Source organism: Capricornis sumatraensis, chromosome 15 (genome assembly GCF_032405125.1).
Source record: "Capricornis sumatraensis isolate serow.1 chromosome 15, serow.2, whole genome shotgun sequence".
NCBI lineage: Eukaryota > Metazoa > Chordata > Mammalia > Artiodactyla > Bovidae > Capricornis > Capricornis sumatraensis.
The window spans coordinates 64,177,858-64,194,431 of record NC_091083.1 but is presented as its reverse complement, the minus strand read 5'-3'; the positions used below and the strand labels follow the sequence as shown (position 1 = coordinate 64,194,431).

The 16,574-nt window shown below is 48.0% G+C and overlaps 1 protein-coding gene across 2 annotated transcripts in view; it reads right to left on the bottom strand.

The window, feature by feature from the left end:
• The window catches only part of HM13 (histocompatibility minor 13), a 39,112-nt gene extending 38,123 nt beyond the window's left edge, over positions 1-989 (bottom strand). For both annotated transcript variants that reach the window (XM_068986858.1, XM_068986859.1), the window contains exon 1: positions 717-989. In XM_068986858.1, coding sequence (XP_068842959.1) covers positions 717-899 — 183 coding nt within the window. In that variant the 5' untranslated portion in view covers positions 900-989. The remainder of the gene's footprint in view (positions 1-716) is intronic.
• Between the last annotated feature and the right edge of the window lie 15,585 nt (positions 990-16,574).

Here is a 16,574-nt window from a genome sequence, read left to right as displayed (position 1 = left end):
GGCTGACTGGAACTGGTTCCAGAAAGTGATACAAAAAAACTGGGGCCTGAGCTAGGGGTTCTAGGAGTTAATATTTCTGTGTTACTTTTTTGTTTTTGAGGTGGGGCAAGGGCCTGATCTGTACTCTATGGGTCACAGATCCCAGGCAGACAGGTGTGAGAGCCTAGGGATCAGCCTGGGTTCCAGAACTTACCCGGGGAGGGGGGTACGGTGAGGAAGAAGAGACTGTACCATTCAGGTGTGAGGACCAGCGCCCCAGCAGGTGCAGAGGGATAGTGACCCAGAGCCTGGGATGCGGCGAGTGTCCCAGGTGGAATGCGCAGCGACAGCCGAGGGTGAAGCTGGTCTGGCCGGGACCAGCAGGCTCAAAACAGTGCTCGAATTATAGTGTGAGGGTCTGCTAACAGTGCTTCCAGCACGACGCACAGAGGGAGGGACGCGTCAAGGTCCGAACGGGGATGGAAACCAGTCCCTATTTGAGGAAGGGGTCAGTTCGGGCACCGGGTTCGCGGATGGGTGCCCACATGCTAAGGCACCTAAGGTCAGCCCCGGGATGTGGACCTGGGGTGGGGAAGGAGTGGTGGGCGCTATTGGGAAGGGTCAGTGTCCGGACAGAGGAGGAGTCTGTGCCGTCTAGGGCGGGGGTAGAGGGAGGGTCCGTGTCAGCCGTGTCAGGGTGGGAGGTGGACAGCGCCCGGTTTTGCCGCGGACCCTACCTTGCCGCGGGCACAGCGCACGGAACGCAGGGCGCCGAAGAAGATGGGCAGGAGCGCCATGAGCAAGAGGCTGCCGTAGGCCAGCGCGATGCCTTCTGGCGTGGAAGGGGGCCGCGTCGTGCCGTTGGTTGAGCCGCCTGCCTCGGCGCTGCCGTTATGCGGGTCGCTGACGGCCGAGTCCATGGCGAAGCTGCGCTTGGGGTCCGACTCCAACTCCGGCCGCTGCAGCGGAGACGCACAGAGAAAGATCCGGCGCTGTGGGGAAAGCCACGTTCCCCTAAAGAAACAGGAAGTGACGTGCCTCCCTCGCCGGCCCGCGCCGCGCACGCGTGCGCGTTCATGTCTCCACGCCCGCGCGCCCTCTAGCGGAGGCGGAGGGCCAGGAGGCCTGTTGCTAAGCAACATGCTGGGGGTAGGGAAAGGAGCTCTGGACCACTGCAGGGGGCGTCCACTCCGAGGGAGACCTGAGGACCCCATTCCCCATTCCCACTCAATCTCCTTAATCCCGGGATGTCCCAGTCCCCGAAATTCCTAATAAGAAAGTGAAGAGGAACTAAAAAGCCTCTTGATAAAAGTGAAAGAGGAGAGTGAAAAAGTTGGCTTAAAGCTCAACATTCAGAAAACGAAGATCATGGTATCTGGTCCCATCACTTCATGGGAAATAGATGGGGAAACAGTGGAAACAGTGTCAGACTTTATTTGTTTGGGCTCCAAAATCACTGCAGATGGTGACTGCAGCCATGAAATTAAAAGATGCTCACTCCTTGGAAGAAAAGTTATGACCAACCGAGATAGCATATTCAAAAGCAGAGACGTTACTTTGCCAACAAAGGTTCGTCTAGTCAAGGCTATGGTTTTTCCAGTGGTCATGTATGGATGTGAGAGTTGGACTATGAAGAAAGTTGAGCGCCGAAGAATTGATGCTTTTGAACTGTTGTGTTGGAGAAGACTCTTGAGAGTCTCTTGGACAGCAAGGAAATCCAACCAGTCCATTCTGAAGGAGAGCAGCCCTGGGATTTCTTTCGAAGGAATGATGCTAAAGCTGAAACTCCAGTACTTTGGCCACCTCATGTGAAGAGTTGACTCATTGGAAAAGACTCTGATGCTGGGAGGGATTGGGGGTAGGAGGAGAAGGGGACGACAGAGGATGAGATGGCTGGATGGCATCACTGACTCGATGGACGTGAGTCTGAGTGAACTCCGGGAGTTGGTGATGGACAGGGAGGCCTGGTGTGCTGTGATTCATGGGGTTGCAAAGAGTCGGACACGACCGAGCGACTGAACTGAACTGAACAATTTGTTTACACATGCATGCATTCATCCAATATTTAATCATCCCCTCATTCCTTAAATACTGAGTATCCCATTATATTACAGGCACTGTCCTAGGCTCTGGAGACACAGAAGGGAACAAAATAGGCAAAAGTCAGTCCCTGCTCTCATGAAGCTTGCATTTTTAGTGTGATGGGAGGGGGTGTTGGGAGGACAAGAAATAAAATGAATAAAAATAAAACAAAATAGATATAACTGTGTAGTTATATGTTACATAGCATGTTAAGATGGAGAAGGAAATGGCAACCCACTCCAGTGTTCTTGCCTGGAGAATCCCAGGGATGGTGGAGCCTGATGAGCTGCCGTCTATGGGGTCACACAGAGTCGGACACGACTGAAGCAACTTAGCAGCAGGAGCATGTTAAGAGCGATTGATAATTTAGAGAGACCTCTCTCTTTAGGAATCTAGTGAATTTTTGTATATGGCTTGGGCCAGAGTGGTTCTAGCCGGTTCCAGGGAACAAAGGTCAGGAGGCTGGCTTTGCTGATGGCCAGGCCTGTGGGGGTCCCGGTGTCATGTGTGTTCAAGGCTGAGGAGAGGGTGTGGGGAGGAGTGACTTGGGCTTGGGTGCATGCCTGGACTGTCTGGGGTTCCTGGCTCTGCTTCTGATGCCCTAGTTAAGCACTGGAGAAAGTAGATAAACTGAAGAAAACTGAAGAAATAAACTGAAGAAACCTGTACCCTGCAGGCACCAAGCACTGGAGAAACTCTGGACCAAGCAGTGGGAAAAGAGCATGCTCTCCAGGAACCCAGGAAGTGAGCCAACCTCGAGCCAGGAAGGGAAGATCTATTCTCCTCCAGTATTCCTCTAGTACACTCTACTGAAAAGACTTAACGTATGTCAGCTGGGAAGGGAGAAATATCGACAGGGTCCAGCTCCATTATCACAGAGCTGGAAAAAATAATAGATTTAGAGCAGTAAGTTGATTACTGATACAGATAGTGTAAAAATCACACAGCCTGGGTCGAAGCTGGATAGGTGGTGAGGTGGGGTTGGAGTATAGGGTTCATAGTGAGAGGAGACAAAGGCAAGGAGTCAGATTAAAAAAACTGAATAATAGAGTTGTTTGCCTAATTAGTGCCTAACTAGTACAGTACACTGTACTAGTAACTTTAAGAGTGTTTTGTTTGATCTCAGTAACACTGCTGAGATACTATTAGTCCTATTTTGCAGATGATAAAGCAGGCTCACAGAGGTAAACTAGCCAGCCAGGTCACACAGTTCAGCAGAGGAAGAGGAGAGACATGAAGTCTGGTCTGTAGGGCCCTAAAGTCTCTGATTTTTCTAATATTTCAGCTACAAAGAAGGCTAAGGAGTTTTTCCCAGAGTGACTTAGTTCTGGGCAGATGGTGTACAGTTTCAGGCTCTGTTTTTCAGAAGCTGGACATGACCTGAGTGGATGGGTGAAGGCAGTGTGCCTGATGAATTCATCCATTAATAATTCAGGCCACAGGATTTGCCCAGCAGCTGGGCCTCATGGCTCCAGGCTCTTCATCTGAGAGCGTACAATTGGAAATCAGAGACACTCTCGCTTCGTGCTAGGCTGAGCACTTGATTTAGTTTGGCCCGGGGCAGATCTGGCCATCTACCTTTACTCTCGTGGGAGACTGTGAATATGACCCAGGGAACTGAGGGGTCGACTCAAGTTCAGAAAGCTCCTGTCAAGGCTTCTGAAGGGTTGGATTTCTGGCTTGGAGCTAGCCTGTCTTGATAGTCTCTGGAGACAGGGATAAGACAATCTTGAGGAGAGGGGTTGTGCCCTGAGGCTTTATCTGCTGGAACCTCCTGTATGGCGTTACTTTCCCAGCGGAGATCTGAGCCAAGGTCAAGAACAGAGCCTGTCTAGTTAGCCTGGAATAGGTAAATTACCAAACACTTGCTCCAAAGAAAGATGTAGATCCTACTCCCTTCCCTTTCACTTATTACTGTGTTTGGTCACTGTGAACGGATTTCAGGTTTTCCAGTTTTTTTCTCATACATGCTCTCTCTCTCTCTCTCACACACACACTTGCACACACTATTATATGCTTAAATAATTTGGAAAATACTAAGCAAGGATCATTATTGGATGCTAAGCTGTGGGAGAAAGGTTTTTAAGGCACAAGATAGTCACACAATAACAGATGACTTGTTATTTATAAAAGGGAAAACTTGCCTTTATAGTGGAGTGATCTGCTGGACACTTCCTTATCCAAGTGATCAAACTTAGCCATTACCGGATGGGATGGGGCAAAAGGACTTAGACGTGATGCAATGTAGGGGACACATCACCTGAGCAGTCTTCTTGCCAAACACGTTTTTCTGTAGCTACTGATGAGTAAACATCAGGAAAAATCTGAAGATGTCAGACTGTGGCGCATTCAGAAGTCTTCAAAAATGCCAGTGCTGTAAAAGAAAAAAGAATCACGGTGTAGATGAACAGAGGCCGAAGAGAGGTAAAAAGCAAATGTGAGGTGTCCTCCTTGATTGGACCTGGGATCACAGCATTTTCAAGAAGGCTGTGAAGATAATCTTCAGACGCTTGGGGAAACTGGAAGGTGGATTGCTTGGGTGTGATAATGGTATTGTGGCTCAGTCGGACCTTGCTGATTAGGGTGTGATTCCTGGACTAGCAGCATCGGCTGGAGGCTATAAGAAAGGCAGGCTCTCAGGCTCCACCAGATCTGCTAGATCTCCAGGTGAGCCAAACGCACATTTTGTGTGACAAACGCTGGTGTAGGAGATCTCTTGTATTTGTAGGAGGTATATTCCTGCCTCAGGAGCCCAGGTGATCCTGTCCTCTTGATCCTGGAGAGAACAGGCAGGAAAACAGTGTAACTCTGTGTAAACGTTTACTGTTATATCTTCTGCTGAGGTCACAGGGCCTTTAAATATATGTGCTCAATAAATATTTGTACGCAAATGAATGAGTATATTGTTCCCTCCACCTAACCTACTTTATCTTTCCCCTCAACCCTGCTTAACCCCTGTGCATCCCTCAAAGCTTGAGTCACATGTGATTTCCTCAGAGAACCTCAGGGAACTCCTGTTACTTCTAGCAGCACAGAGCCAGCAGTAAGTGCCACCGGAGTTTTACTAAGATAACAGAAACAGGGAGAAGCATTTTCTGTGCCCCTAGACCTCCTTACAGTAAGGCTGGAATCCTCATTTGCGAAGATCTTCTTGGAGGCCCAAACTGCTCATGTGGCTGTGTTTTCAGTTCTATTATCCTAGAGAAGTTCTCACCTAGCTCTATTAGGGAACTTGTCTGAGAATTTTCCTGCAGTGTTTTTTTTTTTTTTTTTTTTCATTTGTTTGTTTTTCTTTTTTCCCCTGGCAGTAGCAGGAAGTTAGAGTGAGCCCAGGTATGCGCCCCTGGGGAACAAATAGACAAAATGTGCTGGGCGTATACCATGGGATACTAGACGGCAACAAGAAGCAAGGAACCAGGTACCTGCTCGGTTAGCGCACGTCCTGGTTTGGGCAGGACAGGCATGGTTTCTGCCCTTTGCCATGGCTTATTATCATTATTTAAAAATATTCTTATCTATTTATTTGGCCGCACCGAGTCTTAGTTATGGCACACAGGATCTTTGATCTTCGTTGTGGCATGCTAACTCTTAGTTGCAGCATGTGGAATCCAGTTCCCTCACCAGGGATCGAACCTAGGCCCGTGCATTGGAAGCATCGAGTCTTAGCCACTGGACCACAAGGAATTCCCTGATTGTTATTATTATTATTAATTTTTTTTAATTGAAGGATAATTGCTTTACAGAATTTTGTTGTCTTCTGTCAAACCTCAACATGAATCAGCCATAGGTGTACATATGTCTCCTCCTTCTTGGACCTCCCTGATTATTATCATTTAAAGAAAATATTTACTTATTCGGCTGTGCCAGGTCTTAATTGCAGCATATAGACTCTTTAGTTGTAGCATGCTGACTCTTAGTTGCAGCGTGTGGGATCTAGTTCCGCAACCAGGGGTTGAACCCAGACCTCCTGCATGGGGGGCCCAGAGTCTTAGCCACTGGACCATCAGCAAAGTACCTGGCTGATTATTATTATAAATAGAACCCCTTGCATTCTCAAGTGTATACTAGTTTGGATGATAATGTGTGGTCACTCTCATAGGTCAGAGGGCCTAAGATGAGAATTATTGTTTTAGTGCCTTTGGTGAGGAGTGTCCTTAGGAGGAAGGGAAGGAAGGAAGGCAGGAGAGAAAAGGCCAAGTGAGAATGGGGTCTCAGCTGGGGACTTGCTCCAGCATGATTCCAAGGGGGTCTCTGGGCACACTAACTGCACAAATTTGAGGCTTCTTGTACCCTGTGTCTGTCAGTCACTGGCCACAGTCTAGAGGTGAGTGAGGGAGGGAGGGGAAGTCTCCCTGTCTAGTTGGCTTCTGTTTGACCAAGGGCAATTCTCCGGAGAAGGTGGCAGCTGAATGTTTCTTAGCCAAAACTCACAACAAGTAAGGGTCAGGTCACTATGTCTGGTAAAGAGCATCTGAATGGGGTGCCAACTACATCCCTTACAATACCCCTGCCCTCCTTAGCATGTGCAGATCTTTAAAACATAAAGCTGAGCATTAAGAAAAATGTGTGATATGGTTTATGTAAATTAAAAGTACATATCACATTGATAAACCCTAATGAAAAAGAATATGAAAAAGAATGAATAACTTAATCACTTTGCTGTACAATATAAATTAATGTGTGTGCATGCTAAGGTCGCTTCAGTTGTGTCCAACTCTTTGTGACCCCATGGACTCTAACTCACCAGGCTCCTCTGTCCATAGGGGTTCTCCAGGCAAGAATACTGGAGTGGATTGCCATGCCCTCCTCTAGGGGATCTTTCTGACCCCTGCAGGCAGATTATTTACCACTGGGCCACCAGGGAAGCCCCCATGTAAATTAACACAACGTTGTAAATCAATTATACTTCAATAAAATAAATTTTAAAAGTACATATTACATAGCAACATTGCAAACCTAACAAGGATATTTACATATTAAAGAACACATATTGAGCACATTAGAATGGCTGCATACAGAGGGATGGGAATAAGAGTGGGTGTTGGTAATGAAAACAAGCAAAAAACCCACAAAAGTAAAGTAGGGACCTTGTGGAAAATAGTGAAGGTAGTCTACAATGAAGGAAAGAGTATGATGAACCCATCCCTCTACTCCTGACATTCAAAAAGGAAATAAAAGATCTTTGAAGACTTTAAGAAAAAGTTGTCACTTTGAACTCCCTTTCTTCCTTGTTGGTCTGGGGACAGAGGCTGGGTTTGCCAAGGGAAAGACAGTGCTGTTCCGACAGCAGCGAGGCAGGGTGATGTGGTTGGTTGAGGGCTAGAAGACCAGCCAGATGCACTTTAGGCAAAGGTAGGAATGTATGGGTTCTAGAACTCCTAGAAAGAGGTGAAAAACCAACCCCTGGCCGGGACAGGCAGGGGCAGAACTGGGCTTCAGTTACCCACTTAATACCGGGATGTCTGTATTGTCAGGATCTTTTCTTGGCTTTTTGCTGCACCGTGTCTTGATTTGCTTCCCTAGCAAACCTGTGCATGACAATGGCTTGAGTTAATATGCTGTGTTTGCCTCAGGAACCTGGAGGCTCTCTTGACTCAGTGTGGTCAGGGTGTCCAGCCTGTACTGACACAAGTCCTCTTTTTTTGGGGGTGGGTGGATGAAGCTTCTATTACATGGTCTGAGTCTGGGGTCAGTGAGGACGTACATAATCTCAGGCCATACCATAGGATGTTGGAATGATGGAATGTTAGTTATAGAATGTTAGCACTGCACTGTACTCAGGTAAAAATGTTATCGTCTTGTTATTGGTATTTTTCCTGGGGAGGGAACTGTATATATATATATATATATATATATATATATATATATATATATATATATATATATATATATATGTGTGTGTGTGTGTATATATATATATATATATACACACACATACATACAGTATGGGAAGAAAAGCCTTCCCAGGTGATGCCAGCGGTAAAGAACCCAACTGCCAATGCAGGAGACATAAAGACGTGGGTTCAATCCCTGGGTCAGGAAGATCCCCTGGAGGAGGGCATGGCAACCCGCTCCAGCATTCTTGCCTGGAGAATCCCATGGACAGAGGAGCCTGGCAGGCTGCAGTCCATGGGGTCGCAGACAGACAGACATGACTGAAGCGACTTAGCATGCATACACGCATGGGAAGAGAACCTTGACAATCTGCTTGAGAGAATGTGAGACCCCAAGAACCCTCTCTGGCAGGTGCCAAAGAAACAGAGATGGCAAATGTGCTTTGCATTAGAAATGATCAGGTATTTGTGGGAAGAAGAGAACAAGACAGACAGAAATGAAAGGGAGGATGGATAAAGGAGAGGGGCCAGTGAGATGGTGAGGCTGGGACACCACGTGGAGAGAGGGGATACATGCCAGTTGTGGGGGTGCACGTGCATTTGTAAGGCTTTGATGTGAGCATCTCTTTTCTCCTGAATCTTCATACAGTTTTCCATGCCTGCAGTATGCCCTGGGTGGATGGGGCTGTGTGTACATCGGGGATTTCCCTATTGGTTCAACATTGAATGGCATGGGGGGCTGGTGGCTCAGCTGGTAAAGAATCTGTCTGCAGTGCGGGAGACCTGGATTTGATCCCTGGGTTGGGAAGATTCCCTGGTGACGTGCACGTCCACCCACTCTAGTAGTCTGGCCTGGAGAATTCCATGGACTGTATAGTCCATAGGGTTACATAGAGTCAGACAAGGCTTTCACTTTACTTGAATGGTATGGGGAAATATACACTGAGGAGAAAGGATTTTGGAGTCAGAATACACCATGAGCATTCTGCCTGCTGAGTAGGAAATGGATTGGCCAGGACAAGAATGAAAGTGAACAAACAGACCAAAGAAGAGATGGTGGTGGACTTGGCTAGGGTGTGGCTGATGGAGATGGAGAGAAGCGGACGTGATTAGATATAAGGACATTCCTGATCTAGGACTTTATTTAGAAATTAGGATCAACAGGACTCCCTGGTGGGGACTGAGGGAGAGCTGCTGGATGACAGAGATTCTATTAACTCAAAGGGGGAAGATTGGATGCCAGCCAGATACCCTCTCTTTTACTTGAGAACTGAGCTGCTTCAGGAGGCAGCTGCTCCCCTTGCGGTAGTCCACTCCTCTGCCAGCAGAGGGCAGCCGAGGCCAGTTTACAGATTGGGCCCCGGGTGAAAAGGGGATGTCCAAAGCGGGCCTGGCTATGGGAAGGCCATTGCCTGGCTGATGTAAAAACAGCAGGTCTGCTCTGAGGCTTAAATCCAAACTTTGATTTTGAGGCCGATTCAGATGCAAGGCAGCTGACCAATCCAGGACACATCACCTCTTCCAGGCTATTTTAACAACTTCCTTATTTGTCTCCTGAAGTCACCTGTACATCACGCCTCTTTGCTTGAGACCATTCAGTGTCTCCCAAATGCCCTTGAAATGACCTTATGCTCCTCACTTTCTCTGAGGCCCTGCTTGTACTGCCCCTGCCAGCTTGTCCAACTGTCTGTGACTGCTCTCCTCTTTTGCATTAAGCTCTTTTCTGCCTCAGGCTATTTGCTTAAGCTTCTCCCCTTGCCAGATCTTCTCTCTCCCTGATTGTTTGTTAAGCTAGTTCCTTCTCATGGATTTCAGCTTACATCACCTTCCTTGACCACTTTCCTATTCTTTCTCAGCTATTTAAAAGAAAAAAAATCCTCACAGCACATCGCCCTTCCATGTGCACTGTGCTATCTACCAGGATAACCTGATGTGTTAATTTGGTTTTTTTTTTTTTTGCTCCCTCTATTTTCTCCTCCCCTTTCTGTATCTCTTGGAGGCTTCCTTGGTGGCTCAAATGGTAAAGAATCTGCCTGCAATGTAGGAGACCCGGTTTTGATCCCTGGGTCAGGACGATCCCCTGGAGAAGGGAATGGCAACCCACTCCAGCCTGAAGTGGGTTGCCTGAAGAATCCCATAAACAGAAGAGCTTGGTGAGCTGCAGTCCATGGCGTTGCACAGAGTCGGACACGACTGAGTAACTAGCACTCTCAAGGGAGGCTGGGTCATAGGATTCACAGCAGAAGTTGCCTCCAAGACTCTTTCTTTTCTGGCTTCATTTTCCACGTGTTTAAACACCATAGAGCAGATACTGCGAACTGAGTTTCCGTGGAAACAGTGTCAGACTTTATTTGTTTGGGCTCCAAAATCACTGCAGATGGTGACTGCGGCCATGAAATTAAAAGACGCTTACTCCTTGGAAGAAAAGTTATGACCAACCGAGATAGCATATTCAAAAGCAGAGACATTACTTTGCCAACTAACGTCCATCTAGCCAAGGCTATGGTTTTTCCAGTGGTCATGTATGGATGTGAGAGTTGGACTGTGAAGAAAGCTGAGTGCCAAAGAATTGATGCTTTTGAACTGTGGTGTTGGAGAAGACTCTTGAGAGTGCCTTGGACTGCAAGGAGATCCAACCAGTCCATTCTGAAGGAGATCAACCTTGGGATTTCTTTGGAAGGAATGATGCTAAAGCTGAAACTCCAGTACTCTGGCCACCTCATGAGAAGAGTTGACTCATTGGAAAAGACTCTGATGCTGGGAGGGATTGGAGGCAGGAGGAGAAGGGGATGACAGAGGATGAGATGGCTGGACGGTATCACTGACTCGATGGACGTGAGTCTGAGTGAACTCCGGGAGTTGGTGATGGACAGGGAGGCCTGGCATGCTGCGATTCATCGGGTCGCAAAGAGTCAGACACGACTGAGCAACTAAACTGAACTGAACCCTGCTCCCAGATGTGTTCTGTATGACCTTCACCAAGGTCTAACAACTGTGTTCACTCAGTTGCCAAAGTAAAAGAATAGAGCAATTTCGAAATAAAAATTTGGGTATTTGGCTTTTCTTGAGTAATTAGAAGATCTGGCAGGCTCAGCCCTGCATTTTCATGCGATGGGCACTAATAGTTACTGAGTACCTACTAATGTCACTGTTCAAAGTGCTTTCTCATTTGAGATTGCTGTACAGGAGGTATGAGTAGTATTCTTTCTCCTGGTTAGGAAAACAGGCACAGAGTGGTTAAGTGACTTGCCTAAAAACCCACAGACGCTAAACAGCAGCCGCAGAATTTGAACCTAGGCAACACAGCTCTAGAATGTGGACTCCTAACCACCAGGCAACACTGCCTTTTGGCAGTTTGGTGAGCTGAACTGCGTTGCCTTCTTTAGGTGGGACATGTGCTCTCTGATCACCAAGTCTCACACTTTTTTTTGGTTGCCTGTTTGGTCCCTGGAGTCTTAAAGACTTTGTAAACCTTTGGTGTAGAGAGGATGCTCATTTCTTTGGAGGCCAAGGATGGGGGAGAGCAAGGAGCTCTTGGAGGTTGTGAAGTGAAGGAAGGTCAGTGGAGGCTGGGATCAGGGGATCCTCCCCATTCTTGGCAGGGCCACAAGAGGTGGCCAGACTGTGGGGATTAATGGACAGTGTGCTGCTGAGAGGCTGGACCAAGCCCTAGTGATCCCAGCCTCCATCAAGACTCCTAGTCCCTCCTTGGCTTGGAAGCAGGGGCTGCTGGACCTCAGGTGCTTGGGTACTGTACTTAGAAGTGATCCAGTAACAGGGAGAGACACCTCGCTTCCCTCCTTGTCCCCTGGCAGGAAGTAGCCTCTGGTAAGGATGAAGATTGAATTTCCTTTCAATCCAGAGGATTAGGGAATAGGAGTAGAATTTAATTTGGTTTTTGAGAAAACAGGGAAATGAATATCTCTTACCCACCGGAGTTTGGGGGTTAAGATTGACATCTGATGCAGTGATTTATAATTATTATTATTTTTTGGTGGAGCACAGCATGCAGGGTCTTAGCTCCCCAACTAGGGATTGAACCTGTGCCTCCTAAAGTGGAAGCCTGGAGTCTTAACCACAGGATTGCCAGGGAGGTCCTTGCAATTATTTTTAAAGTTTCCATTTTGTGAAGTTTTTGGCTTTCAGCTTGTTTCCCCCATTAGACTGTGAGGCCCTTGAGGGCAGAATAATATACTGTGCTTACCGGGGTTCATACTGTATATCTACTGTCTAGAGGGTGCCAGGCACGTAGTAAAAGAAAAAGTGTTAGCACATAGTGGAAAGTGTCAGTTGCTCAGCCGTGTTGTACTCCTTGCAACCCCATGTACTGCAGCCCATCAGGCTCCTCTGTCCATAGAATCCTCTATGCAAGAATACTGAAGTCAGTTGCCATTTCCTTCTCCAGGGGATTTTCCTGACCCAGGGATTGAACCTGGGTCTCCTGCATTGCAGGCATATTCTTTACCATCTGAGGCACCAGGGAAACCTAGCACAAAGGAGATGCTCAGTAATCATAACATGCATTTACGGAGCACTTGTTTTCTTTCATTGTGGTTAACACTTACATGTATGTATTAACTGACTTGTTTGAGCTTCACACCACCTATCTATGCGCAGGCATCTTCACACAAGTGGAATCTGAAATACAGAGAAGCCAAAGAATTCACCCAGGGTCACACAGCTTGGCTGGGTCTAACAGACATTCATTGAATCATTGGATGAGTGGCTCCCTGGCATGCACCTTGCTCTCTTTGCCTCCAGGCTGTCCCTCATCTCACATAGTAGTATCCACAATATTGGAATTAAGTGGGTCAGACCCTGGAAGGGGACTGTCTCAGAGCCTTCAGTGAGTGCCTGAGGCCCACGGGCCAATATCTTCACCCCTGGGGCTAATGTGACTGATCCTTTTTAATCACCTTTGACCCCTCCCGTAGTCTCCTCTCTTCATTCCCAGCTTTACACCCTGCACTTCCACAAGTGAACTACTCAGGTTCCTAGATTCTTTCCAGCCCCCTGCTTTTGCTCAAGCTCTTCCCTATATGGGGACCATCCTTCCAAACCAGAGGTTGGAAGAGATAAATAATGAGATTCCATTATTCTGGAAGATGCTAACAGGAAGGTGGGCCAGTTCTTTAAACCACACCACCCTGTTTCTGGGGATACTCCAATGCCAGCTTGTATCTGGTCTCCGGCCCCCTTATGATGGTGATGGTGACGGAGGTGCTTACAGAACACCACCTGCTCATCCCCATCTCTCTGGCGGGATACGAAGTCCCAGAGAAGAGAAGGAGCCTGATAAAAGCAAAACAGGAGAGCAGATTCAGAGTGGGGCTAGAATGCAGGTTGCTGGCCTCCCAGGCCAGAGTTCTTTCCACAATGAGGCAGCTCTGTCTGGCATCACAGAGGGTCTGACCACCCAGAAAGAGCACCTCGATTGATTCTGAGCTAACAGTGCCTGAAGTTCCGCCACTGGAGATCTTTTCTGCCAGGGTGCTTAGGGTGTTGAAGGCTTTTCAGTCTTCAGGGAGCCCCAGCTAATGATGAAAGCCCCTGCGAGGAGTCCTCCACTAAGCTCATGTCAGCCAGTTCCCAGGAAGATGAGTAGCTGACAGGCAGCCAAGGGTGAGATGCCGTGGGAAGGAGATCTTGACTGAGAGCAGGAGGAATATGGGAAGCACGACGGCAGGCATAAAAACGGGGGCAGGGGTGGGGGTGTCAGCCACGGAAAGGGCGGGGCAGCTGTGACCTTGGGCTCCGGACTCAGGAAACTTGGCTTCACCAGTAACTTGCTCTGTGATGCTGGACAAGTTTCGTTCCTATGCCGAGCTCTGGTCTAGGTCAGTGCTGTGGAACAAACTTGCTTCAGGGTTTATCTTAGGGCTCTTGGTGTCAGAAAGCTGGGGCTCTGGGTGGTAATTGCCATGACAACTATCTCTGAGGTGATGGTGACCAAGGAGACTGTTGCCAAGTCTATGATTACCAGGTACAAGAACCAAGAGATTGGCTCTCAGTTCCGTCTTGGGACAGGTTGCTCCCTGTCACCTCCTACCATCACCTGCTAAAGTTTAGTGTTTGTGGGGCCAGACAAGTAGACCCAGGGATTTGTCAGGAGTCACTCATCGTGTTCTAATGCCCTTGCTTATGCTGACAGGCTGTGTGACCTTGGGCAAGTCTCTGCTTTTCTCTTGGCCTTAGTTTCCTCATCTGGAAAATGAAGGATTTGCATAAGGCCCTTTCATCTCTAAATTTCCATCAGTTTGTTTTTAAACAAGAGAAAAAGTGCAAGTGAAAGTCGCTCAGTCATGTCCGACTCTTTGAGACCCCATGGACTTTACAGTCCGTAGGATTCTCCAGGTCAGAATACTGGAGTGGGTAGCCTTTCCCTCCTCCAGGGGATCTTTCCAACCCAGGGATCAAACCCAGGTCTCCTGCATTGCAGGAGGATCCTTTACCAGCTGAGCCGCAAGGGAAGCCCAAGCAAGGGGGTCATTTCCAGGAATGATCTGAAAAGTGTTAACTGTGATGACTGCCACTCACTAATGTATCCACACATTATGGGCAGGTACTAAGTCTTCAGTGGCTGTAAGTGGGGAGGTCTGTGTGGTTCCAGGGGAGGGTCTGGGGTGGCCATTACTCGGGGGGTACTTGGGGGCATTCGAGGCACGGGTTCTTAACAGCTAATAGCAATGTATTTAATTTTTTTTGACAACCAATATGACCATACTTTGCACCCTGGCTGAACACCAGCCTCAGTCATATCTATAATGGTGGAATTGCAGGCGTTGTGAGCAGCAAAGAGAGATTTTCCAGGCAAAGAGGCCACACTGGTGAAACCAATGACTCTCAAGCCCAGCCCTGGTCAACATCTCTGAGAATAGGATCAGTCCCTCTTCCTGGCCACGGCACCTCCCTGAGTCAGCTGTGCACAGTCCCCAGAGACTCGGGTTTGCCAGTGTCTCAGTTTCAGGATGGCTGATGCCCAAACAGGCGGGCAGGGCACAGCAGGAGCTGGCAGAGCAGGAGAGCCCAAGGAGGAAGCAGGGAGCTCGGGGGACGCCTGCTCCTCCTCTCCCGAGAGACCAAGCCTTGGGCCGATGCCAGACCCTTGGCCTCCTGGATCTGGTCCCCTCCCCTCTGCTTTCACCTCCTTGCCTCTCCCAGCAGGACTTCGCAAACAGCCTCTCCGGATGGGGGTGGACACGGCGGCCGCCTCCTCCCTGCGCACTTTCCATTCCCAGCCCTGAGCCTCGGCCAGGGTTCCTCAGGAAAATTGGCTGAAAGAGACATTTTCCATGCTCTTGACTCCTCTGCTGGGTGGCTGTCCCTGCCTCCACTCTCTTGTCTCTTCTGCAGCTGGTCACCCAGACCCAGCAGGAGGGGAAATACTTGGTCAACGGGTCGCTGCTCACTCACAATTTAATTTTATATGTTATTTTATCTCCCTGGACCTCAGTTTCCTATTCAGTGAGATGAGCTAGCTACCCTGGGAAGCAGGTTTGGGAGTCAGACATTGTTGATTTAATCTTCAGCTCTGCAGGTTCCTAACTGGGTGACTTCGGACAAGATACTTGGTCTCTTGGAGCCTCGGTTTTCCTCACCTGTAAGATGGTATTGTGTCTCTTACTGTTGTGAAGATGAATGAAACAGCTCTGGTAACTAGAAGAAAGAACACCCTCTCTACTCCAGGGAGAAAAGTATGAAGCGTGGAGTAGCCCTGGCTAAGATTTCACTCCAGGACTTGGAAGCTGCAATTTCAAAGCTTTACTGGGATTTTGGGCAGTGAATAGGCACAATTGTTGAAATATTGCTCAACTTTGGAAGAATCAGAGAAATGCAAGTAAACAGTGAGACACCTTTTCTCCCAAACTTCTTTCACCCTGTGCCTGAGAGAATGTGTGTGTGTGTGTGTGTGTGTGTGTGTGGTGTGTAGTGTCTTTGTTTGTGTGTGCTTCCTCATACCAACAAGCAATTCTTAGACACCTTGCTGGTATCAATTCTGACACCATCTACCCAGAGATAGCATCTGATCATGCAGGCAAAGGGCTCAGTGCCAACAGACTGTCCTCCATTCTGGATGCCAATTGCCAGTCTGGGTTGTTACCTGTACTTCTGGCCGACTGGCTATAAATCAGAGGTTCCCACGATCCCCTTGGGTTTGGTGAATGGCTCACAGAACTCAGGAAACCCTTTTACTCACTAGATTACTGATATATTACAAAAGATATTAAAGGACGTGGAATCAACATAGGGTGAGGTCCTTGGAGTCTGCCATGGAGACACATAGGAACGGTCTGGTTTCCCCAAACTGGAAGCTCGCTGAATGCCCTCTGTTGGGTTTTCACCTGGGCATGATAGATTAACCCATTGGCCATTGGTGACTGATTCAACCCTCAACCCCTTACCCCTCCCTGGAAATCATAGGGTGGAAACAAAAGTTCCACCCCTCAATTCAGGGTTGGTTCCTCTGGCAACCAGGCCCCATCCTTAGATGCTTTCCAAAAGTCATTTTCATGAACATGTTGTGGTGACATAGGGTTTATGAATAACAAGAAACTCACTTCATCTTTATGGTTCTGAAGCTAGTTTTCAAGAAACGAGGACAAGAGACCAAATATTATTACAAAACATTTTCCCATTGCTCTTATGACTTATCCCAGGAGTTTTGGGATCTGTGAGGCA